Below are 10,974 nucleotides of genomic sequence, written 5' to 3' on the forward strand. Positions count from 1 at the left end.
TTTGATTGTATTTCATACACATACACATCCAACTAACTATTGTAAACACGTAACTCGTATTTAATTAACTAGGTATTTTCCTATCCAACTACATATGTATTAATTACGTATTCCTTAAAGTATACTTAGACATATGGTTAACACTTAAATATTTAGCCTATACACTTGATTAATTAATATTTATCCCACTTAGACATATGTATTAATATTTAGCCTATACACACATATGTATAACTACCTCCGTCCCCAAAATTTCGACCCTTTTGGTCTAATTTTAGTCCCAAAATAATCGACCCATTTGCATTAAAATACCCACCAATTTACAACAATATTTGTGCAAAATTAGCTTCCCCATATAAAATTTTGTTTTTTCATGTATATTTAATACTTTATCTTTCTACGTTTTTACAAACCCCATGTAAATTTATCTTTCCAATATGTTTTTAATTTCTTTTTTAAGTTTCTTAATAACCGCGAAATCAATCCAAAAGGATCGAAATTTTGGGACGGAGGGAGTAATATTTAGCGTACACGTAAGTAATTAATTAATGAGAACTATACAATGAATATTAGCCTATGCATGTATTAATACACATATTCATTAATTACGTAATTACGTGTATTATCTACGTAATTAATGAATATTTAGTTAAGTATAACTTATGAGAACTTCACACTGTACTAATTAAGTATAAGTTCGCATGAATACTTAGCCTATCTAAATTAATATTTTGTATAGGTAAAAGTCTCATGAATTAATTGATGAATCAAGATAGGCTAATTGAATTATGCATTAATTACGTAATTTTATGTTTGTGTGATCCAATTCAATTAATTACGTAATAATTACACATTCATGAGAACTAAATATATAATTAATGAAATATGTTATACATAGCCCTTAGGGCTACATATAAGCATTAAATTTACACTTGAAAATCGTAAAAAGTTAAGAAATCATCAAAATATAAACACTAATAACACTGATTTACGCGTGTTTTTGTCATGAATTCCTAATTTTATACAATTTCCAAGAGTATATTTGATGCTTATATATAACTCTTAGGGCTACATATAACATTACCCATAGTTAATTACTTACATGTATAGGCTAAATGTTCATTTGTTAATTATGTGTATAGCCTAACTATTCATTAATTAATATATAGCTCTCATGAATATTAATATGTGTATAAGTAATCGTATAAGTAACCTTTCTCTTTTCACGCTTGCCAACGCACTATTTTGATGATTAATATCTCTAATTCTCGATATTGTAAAATTATAAAAAGTGGATATTAATAAAATATACATTGAGACGATTTAAACAAGATCGCACTTGACTATGTATTGTTGTAGCTATAAATCACAAATGCTAGTCAAAGTGTAGTTTGTTAATAGTGTAAAAGTCAAACAGTGTCAACTAAAAAAAACGGAGGTAGTACTTAATTAGTACAAACACGTGACCCGTACTTAATTAATACTTAGCCTATCCAAGTAATCCAACTACATATAATTGTATTCATCAAATTAATATACTTTGTATAAGTAAAAGTTCTAATAAATTAATCAAGATAGCCTATTAAATCACTTGTTAGATTTTATCTTCATAATCTAGTATAATATATGATTATTATTCTGTATACTACTCTACGACACTCTATATAAAGAGAGTCATTTCTAAGATTTAATGAGGGTCAGATGAAACAAGTCACAAAGAGTCAAAGACCCCATCTCCTCCCTACTACATACCAAACATTGTAGGTATATAGTATGGAATAAACCGACAAGGATTTGTACTATAAACAAATATTAAAACCCTAACCTTTTGGAGAGAGGAATCCAGAGACCTACGAGAGTTGTTATGCACAAATTATCAATCTAAATATTGTTTCCCTATATTTTTGTACCTCCTTATTTACTACTTCCTCCGTTCTGGTAACATTGCAATAACTTGACTTTTACACTATTCATCATACTTGTTTGACCACATACTATGATTTATACGTAAAGTAACATATAGTCATGTGGGGACTTGTTAGATTCGTATGGTAACACACTTTTACAATATCAACATTTTTATAAGTAATTTTTACTCTTATATAAATATGGATATTTAGCATATAAAATGTGATTGGAAAATTTGTCAAATAACACCTTTTATAACCGTTTTATTGTGAAAAAACACCTTATAATTTTTTTTTGTTAAAACACACCTAAAACCAGTTTTTTTTTTTGCGAGAACAAACCTTACCCCAGTTTTAGGCCATTGACTTTGATTTAACGACGTTGACCCCCTCACATGAGTGTCACGTGCTTAGAACACCCCGTTTCTTTCTCCTCACAAGCCACCACAACCACATCCTATCCAACCCTAGCCGCCAACACCACCGCCTAGCCGCCACTAGAACCACCTCTCAACCGTGGACACCACCATACCACCCACGACCCACCTAAATCACTCTAAACCTACCTAGAAAATCCCCCTCCCTTTCTTCATCCATAACAACTAGGCCATCCTCAGCTCCTCTAACATCGGCGCAACAATCCACGGCAAAGAGTGACCACCTTAACCATCAAGAACAAGATTAAAGTCAATAATTTGTGGTGGATTAGATGTGGGTTTTTGTTGGGGATTCTTGCTCCATTGTTAGATCTAAGGAAAAGTTCCAGAAAATTGAAGATCTTAAGAAGGAGGGAATGAAAATGGAGGAGAGAGAAAGATAAATGCGATTTTTCAGGTGGATTTTTTGTTATTTGGGTGGGTGATGATGGTAGCTAGGTGATAGGTGGTGGTGTCCACGTTTGAGAGGTGGTTCTAGTGGCAGCTAGGTGATGGTGTCGGTGGCTAGGGTTGTCTAGGCTTGTGGTTGTGGTGGCTTAAGGAGAGAGAAAGGGGGTATTCTGAGAATGTGACCCTCACGTGAGTCTCACGTGACGAGTCAACGCTGGTAAATCAATGTCAATGGCTTGAAAACCGAGAAAGGTGTGTTCTCACAAAAAAAAATCTGGTTTAAAGTGTGTTTTAACAAAAAAAAATTTATAAGGTGTTTTTTGACAACAAAAGGGTTATAAAAGGTTGACAAATTTTCCAATGTGATTTAAAATGCGTAATTTCATCTTTGTTGCAATATCAATGGAACAGAGAAAGTATGAAGTAATAAAATATACAATAAAACTTAATATAACAAAACCTATTTAAAATATGGTAAAATAATGAGACATAACATTCTCAAACAACAAATGAGACTATGAGAGCGTCCCACAATAACTTTTTTTTAAAAAAGTTAACAATTTATAACCCAAGGCCCGTGTTTAATATAGCATTAGTATGAACTATGAAGCTCACAGCTCGGCCTCTTAAATAGCTTTATTATACACTGGGCCAAATTGAATTGGATCACACAAACAAACTTAAAGAACTCCAAAATAAAAACAATAATTGTGGATCTTGATCTGTATCACTGTTCCTTAGTGATCACTCCTTCTTGTTCTTGTAACTCTTGGAATAAAAATCCACAAACAAATACAAAAGAGAAGTATTAAACACAACACCAAAACTCCAAGCATATTTAGGACCAGAACATGGGTATTTCACCAAGTGATAGTACAGTCCAACTCCTGCGGCGAAAAACCCGAAAATGAACTGTATAATCTGTATATTTGTAACCATCCTCTTCCAACTCGGGCGCACCCCAAGTGAACACATTAAGTAGTACCCGTACATAACTGTATGTACCGACGCGTTCGTTACGACCCCTAAGGGAAACAACGACTGAGCGGCGTCGATCCAAATGTATGACATGATCAACACCATAGAATGGTGAAAGACATGGAGAAATGACAGCCGTCTTCGGGTGCTATTCCCGTTTAAGAGAATCAAGAGTGTGTCTGTAAACTCGAGGATTTTGGACAAGTAGAAGACGTAGCCCCAGAAGAAGACGGGCCCACGAGTTGGGGTGCGGTTAGCAGGGAAGCAGAAGATCCAGTCGGGGTTGGGCATTTGGGATAGGGTGGAGAGGCCGCACCCGACGGCCATGAGGAGGGATAGAGAGAAGGAGAAGAGATTGTAGACTACGGAGATGGAGCGGAGGGGTAATGACATGGGTCGAAACGAGTAGCGGGAGAGGAGTAATGTGAAGGAGATGTAGGAAAGAACGGTGAGAATGAGGAAGTGAGGTGATGCACCATTTGTAGTTCCTGTTTTCCATTCAAAGTTGTGTATTATTGGGTGATAAACTAGCCAGTTTTTGGCTGTTTTTATCACTGTTTCCATTGTTATTTTGATATTTTTTGTTTGTGGGAAGTTTGATGACTTTAGAGGGAAGATAATAGAATGTTAATGTTTATGTTGGATGACTCATTGTAACTTCTAAGATCGTTTCCTTTTATAGAAGAAAGTCTATGTATCATTTGCTTTGAATTAGTCATAGATTTTGAGTGTGATGGACTATGTCTTAAATTGTCTTGAACTGGTTGAAACATTTTCATAATATATTTTAGGACTTTTGTCAATAACTACCTTTAAAAACAATTTTTTGTGAGAAACTACCTAATAAAAAAAATGTCGTAAGAAACCACCTATTAAAATAAAACTGTTGTAAGAAACTACCTTTTAAAGCAAATAATGTTGTAAAAAATCTATTATTGGTCGAATTTTCATCTTTGACTAATTTCTCCGGCATTAACCATGCTCGGCAGGTCACATGAAAGGCGACATTGTTGGTGGGGCATGGAAAAATAAAGGTTTTTAAAGTTCACGTGATTGGCAAGTAGGTGGTCAATGCCGAAAAAATTAGTCAACGGTGAAAATCTGGTGAAAAGGTAGTCTTTTACAATATTTTCATTTTAATAGGTAGTTTCTTACAATATTTTTTTTGTTAGGTAATTTCTCACAAAAAAAATGGCTTTTAATAGGTAATTTTTGACAAAAAAACCCTATATTTTAACTTATTATAAACTTATCTCAACTTAAATTATAAGAAGAAGAAAAAATGAATCAAATAAACTCTTGGTCACTCTTTTCAAGAATTAAGGTTCACAAACTTAACATTCAATTCTAATTGGATTCAATGAGATAAGTCACCTTATTGGAAGGGTTCTCTTTGCTTGCTTACTTACTTTGAAGAATCTTCTACTCCCTCTATTTCCAATTAAAAGTCTCATTTACCTTTTGCAAAAGTTTTCAGGTAAATAAAATAAGTAAGATAGTAAAAGTTTGGTTGTACATAATGGTGACTATAAAAACAAGGTAGTCAAGTTTGGTTGATAGAGAAGAAGTAAATAAAATAGTGGGCTCTTTCCATATATGCTAAGATAGTGGGATTTTTTTTTTTTTTTACAACGGTTTAAATAAATATAAAAGTATTACAAACTATGAGCCTTGCTAGCTCTTCTATTACAAAGAGAAAAACTTGAATTAAAGTACTTCCATGTTTGATCTTGCCGATTTGAATAATGTACCACTTGTCTTCGAGTATGCGACGAGGAACACACCATTTCATTTATGTATTCCACTTTCCAATGAACTTGGAGAATGCATTGAAGGACGACGACGAACAAACAAGGCATACATATTAACGAGCAGAAAAGGACACCAAGTACCTATTACATTAAGTAAATGGGGCAGGAAACCAAAGAGGTCAAAACTTAACAACACAAACTGAATCACCAATTCAAGTAAACATGGGCACGGGCCGTGCCCGTGCCGCCGCGGGCCGTGCCCGTGCCGCTGCGTGCCGTGCCGGGGTGGGGGCCGTGCCGTGTCGGCTCCGCGGCGGGCCGTGCCGTGCCGTGCCTGAAATTGGCACACCCCAGCCCACGGCACGGCCCACGTGCCTTGCGGGTCGTGCCGTGCCGGGCCGCGGGCCAAACCGTGCCACCCTTTTTTTTTTAATAAATGAAAAAAAACGAATTAAACGATATATATTTTTTTTAGTACAACTTAATATATGTGATTAATTTATGTTAATGTTAATATATTTTGTTTTCATTTTTTGAACAACTTTATTTTAATTTAGGTTATATAAATTATTTATCTAATTAATAATTATGTTTAAGTTTATTTAAACAAATAAAAAAAAATTTATTAATTTAGCAAAAAAACAACAATGCATATAATAAAAAAAAAATACGAGTGCGATAATCCGAAAACACAAAAAATTGAAGAATAACTTATTTTATTATATGACGGTAGCCGGTACGAATGTACGATAATTCAATAATAAAAAATAAGTAATGATAATTAAAAATCGTAGAATAGTGTATGAATATTGAATAACTTCATTTATTATACGGAATACGAAGTTCGATAATACAAAAAGAATACAATAGTGTATAATGTAAATATGTAATCATGTAATTATTATTGGTCGTCTTCGTCTTCATCTTCGTCTTCGTCTTCGTCTCCTAGAGGTTCAAGTTCATCCGCCAATTGAGTTGATTGAGAAGTATGAGAACTAAAAGAAGTCGACGTTCCTTCATCGTCGTCGTTTTGTGCATAAGTACGATCTTGAGAACGAGTTAAGGCATCCAACCAATCCTTGAAGAAAACACACATTTCAAGTGTTTCGGGTTTTATTCTTGTTCTTCTATCGTCTAAAACTCGTCCCGACGCACTAAAAGCTCTTTCGGAGGCAACGGAGGAGACTTGGATAGCAAAAATATCACGAGCCATTGCCGATAAAATTGGATGTTTCACGGCTTGTGATTTCCACCAATCGAGGATGTCGAGGCCAAACTTCTCTTCATCGTCCATGCCTTTCATGAAGTCGTAACTTAAGTACATTTGCAACTCCGAAACATCGCTTAGTGTTCTCTTACTTGATGATGATTCCGTACCTGAAAACTTGGACATCATGTTAGCAACTTGTGCAAATAAACCTTTGGCCCGTTTACTTACATTTTTGGATGTTTGAGAAGGGGAAAATCGAGACACGGTTCCATATTTACTTTCATAAACTCTATATAAAGAAAAAAACTCATCAGTCACCTTATTTTTAAAAGTTTCAACATCATCTTCAAAATTCATGTTACTATAATAAATATCAATTAATAAAAAGGTGCCATCATATTTTTGTCTAGGATCTAAAATAGAAGCAAAAATATAAATCATAGGAATATCGGTGTAATATTTACGCCATTTTTCCTCCATGGATGGAAGATATCCACGATAAACATGTTGTGATCGGTGTTCCGCAAAAAGTTCTGCAAGTAAACATGCATTGTTAAGAAAAGAATGAGAACAAGGATTATATACAGAAGAAAAACAATGTGTCATACCATAGCTGTTTATAGCTGTTGGAAAACGGCCAAAAACGGCTAGTTTTCCAACGGTCATTTGGCACGGGCCGTGCCGTGCAGTGCCGTGCCGTGCCGGGCCGTGCCGGGACATGCCTGGCCGTGCCACGTGCCGTGCCGGCGGGTCGTGCCAGCGTGCCGGCCCACGTGTCGGCCACCGTGCCGCCCACCGTGCCACGTGCCGTGCCCGTGCCAAAATCCAGAAAATTGTTCACGGCCCACAGGTGGGCCGCCGTGCCATGCCGTGCCGCCACCCGTGCCGTGCCGGACCGTGCCGGAGTCGTGCCGGGCCCGTGCCGCCCGCGTGCCGGCACGGCCCGTGCCCATGTTTAAATTCAAGTGATTCGATACCCTTAATTGTGGGTACCATTGATCTCTTCTCAAAGGAAGAGACCATTGACATACTATAAACCTCCAAAATTTTCTTTCACAGGCCCCCAAACATTTCATTTTGGGGAGCTATGACCAACCTTGTCAACCAAACCATACCACAACGATGGAACATTCCCCACAAAACGAAAACTCGCATATCCAAAATTCTTATAAACAGGAGCATAACACACCCATTTAAGTCCTCCAAAAACCTAGACAAACTCCAATTACAACAAAGAGAAACGCATCCAAGACCATCAAAATTAGAGCAAAGACCCATAAAAGCAAGGAAAACTAAAACCAAACTGTTAAAAACAAGTAAGGCCATAAAGCAAGCAAGTAAAACAACCAAATTACACCGACCTCCGATTGTAGCCTTTACCGTGAAGGCCAATACTCGACTAACTCCAACGGTGGCCACGGCAACCAAGAGAAACGAACTCGGTCCGAATATACGAAACAGAATACGGAGGAAAGGCACAAAGAATAAAGCCCAACGCAAGAAACTTACAAACCCTAACCCTAACCCTAACTTTACCTTTACCAACTCGATCTTTCCGATCACCCGTAGTCGGCGGCGTTAAAGCTAGCCGTGGAAACTTGTTTCGTCAACGAAACCTTAAACCCAAATTGAAAAACCGACCTTCTTACCCTCCAATACCCAAACCACAGACCTATATGTACTTAAAAAAATTTGAAAAAACTCAGAAGAACACCTTCACAATAACTTTCCGGCGAGAAGAGGATAGCACTAAGTGGAGGTAGAAGCCCTTGTAGGAACCTGGTTCCACTTCGACTTCACTGCTAGAACAGGATCTAAAGAAAACGTAGAACAGGTGAGGAACCCGCCGGAGAACCGGCCGCGGCGCCGGAACTCCGGTGAGTTCTAGGTTTCAGAGGGGAGGGGTTTTTGTTTTAGAGGAGAGAGAACGTTAACTTCTTTTCAGTTAGTGGGATTTGTTAATTAATTCCTCCCTTCAATTTTTTTGTTTTTTTTAGCAAGGCGAGTTGAATTTAGTAAATCTTTGTGGAAATGGGTTTTTTTTTTTTTTTTAAACAATTGTGGAAATGGGTTTGTTGAGGATTAAAAATTAATAACGAGTAATAAGGGTTTTTTTTTTTTTTTTTGAAACAAAGCAAGTAATTAATATTAGGTTCCAGTCCCCTCCCAATTGTTGTTACAGGGGATCGAACACGGGTCCTCCCTACCAAGTGTAATGCCAATCACCACTTCACCAACAACTAATTGGTAGGTAATAGTTTATTAAAAAGTAATAAATATGAAAGGAGAAAATTAATAATTAAAAAAAAATAAAAGATAAAATAAGAAATTATATCCCAAAAGAAGTTAGCAATTTAAAAAATTACTGCAAAAGAAAAGTGATACACATACAAAAAAATGGTCACAAAAGAAAAGTGGTGCACTTACAAAAATGAAGAGAGTAAAAATAATTTAAAATAATAAATAAAGATAAAATTAGACTTTATTTAGAAACAAGATTATTGGGAGAAATGAGTTTTATTGGAAATGGAGGAGCTACATCAACATTCATCCAAGCTATAAAGTACCAAAATTCTATCGACTTGAAAATTTTCTTTGGGAGTATAGATATAACAATTTTTTGTACAAGGATAGTGTGGTACTATACAAGTAACTCTAAAATTACAATTTTCTCAAAATTTTAAATGGAGTAGAAAAAAATGAGCATATGACATATCATACACATACCTTCAATTTTAATTATGTAGGCTCAAACCACATTAGATTTTCTAGTAAACAGTAATGTTCTCTATATGTAGTGGAATGTTTGGGTTAGGTGAAAGGTTAAATTCAAAATGACTTTGAGATAATGTATAATGTGTCTTGCTAAACTCAAAGTCCACTTTTTCTTTGCACCAAAAAGATATAAAGTAACAAAATTTACCTTTGTTTTCATTAGTTAAAAGAATAACTTGTGCTAGTTAACAACAAATGGGAGAAATACTTGTTATTAGCACTAACTAGTTCGCTCTATCTCACACAATTTATGATAAAAATTTGCTTCAATTGAAGCTTCATTTTTACACACTCAACTTTAGGCACGCCGCCGGTACACGACCATTTTCAAGATTTCAAGCAACAACTACATTTATTCAAACAAGTAAATATCAAGTATTACTTTAATTTTATTTATTTTAAACTAGATTTCATACATGATGTTTGCTAGAAAAAGTTGCAACTTTAGCTTTTAGGTTGGAGAGGGTGATAGGTGGCTTGCAGAACCACACAAAATGTTCGACGTAATTTATGACTCTGCTTTGTTCTATGTATTTTATTTTGTTTGTATTAGACAAATAAGTTATGTCATAATGAAAATTAATTCTAACATGCTCACAAAAAATTTTCTATTCCCTCCATCCCCAAAAGTTCAACCCTTTTAGTCTAATTTTAATCCCAAAATGATCAATTCATTTGCATTAAAATACCCACCAATTTACAATAATATTTGTGCAAAATTAGTTTTTCCATATAAAATTTTGTTTTTTCATGTAATTTTATTACTTTCTTTTTCTATTTTTTTATAAACCCCATGTAAATTTATCTTTCCAATACACTTTTACTTCTTTTTATTTAACTTTCTTAATACCTGCGAAATCAGCCCAAAAAGGTCGTTCTTTCGGGGACGGAGGGAGTACTAGTACTACATTAATGAAGATAATATAATCTTTAACATAGGTTCGTATGCGTTTTAAAATATGTTCAAATGTACGTACTAGGTACTTCGTAGTTCGTATAACATAAGTCTAATAAAGTGTTTGAATAAAAAAGTCTTCATTCCTGCATATTTATTGATCAAATGCATGCACATAGTCTTCTGTGGTCGCTTAACAAATGACGAATTGACGAGTTCAAATGTTCAGAAATTCAGACAGTATTGAAGTATTTAGTACTCCGTATTTTAGAGCCGAGTTAGGGAAAATGAACTATGAGATTCTTTCTATTGTTGAATATTTGTAATAGTTTAAATAGTACACATGCCAAGGTTGGTAACCTATACTCCATATATGTTATTCAATATTACTCCTACTAAGAATTTTTTTAAAAATGTTAAAATATATGTTGTAAGTTGAAACTAATGTACGGATTTAGGTACTCTAAGCGCAATTTTATGAATCATATTTATACGCACCTAAAACAAGATTGCATACATAATCGACAAATTTAATGGCTTGTTTATTATTCATCAATAGGTAGAGTATTTAACAAAATCTAATATCATAAGATATGAAATAACATTGGATCATTTACCAAAATGGCTAATT

At 34.9% G+C, this 10,974-nt stretch overlaps 1 protein-coding gene across 1 annotated transcript; it reads right to left on the reverse strand.

Annotated features, from left to right (window-relative positions):
- Nucleotides 1–3,478: 3,478 nt before the first annotated feature.
- Nucleotides 3,479–4,276, reverse strand: LOC145566787 (uncharacterized). The gene has a single exon (XM_081626096.1). The coding sequence runs from the start codon at nucleotides 4,274–4,276 to the stop codon at nucleotides 3,479–3,481; it is 798 nt and encodes a 265-aa protein (XP_081482222.1).
- Between the last annotated feature and the right edge of the window lie 6,698 nt (nucleotides 4,277–10,974).

This window comes from Chenopodium album, chromosome 11 (genome assembly GCF_948465745.1).
Source record: "Chenopodium album chromosome 11, dcCheAlbu1.1, whole genome shotgun sequence".
Lineage (NCBI taxonomy): Eukaryota > Viridiplantae > Streptophyta > Magnoliopsida > Caryophyllales > Amaranthaceae > Chenopodium > Chenopodium album.

Bases quoted from the DNA above. Each gene is read 5' to 3' on its own strand.
- LOC145566787 (XM_081626096.1), bottom strand. From the start codon at position 4,276: ATGGAAACAGTGATAAAAACAGCCAAAAACTGGCTAGTTTATCACCCA.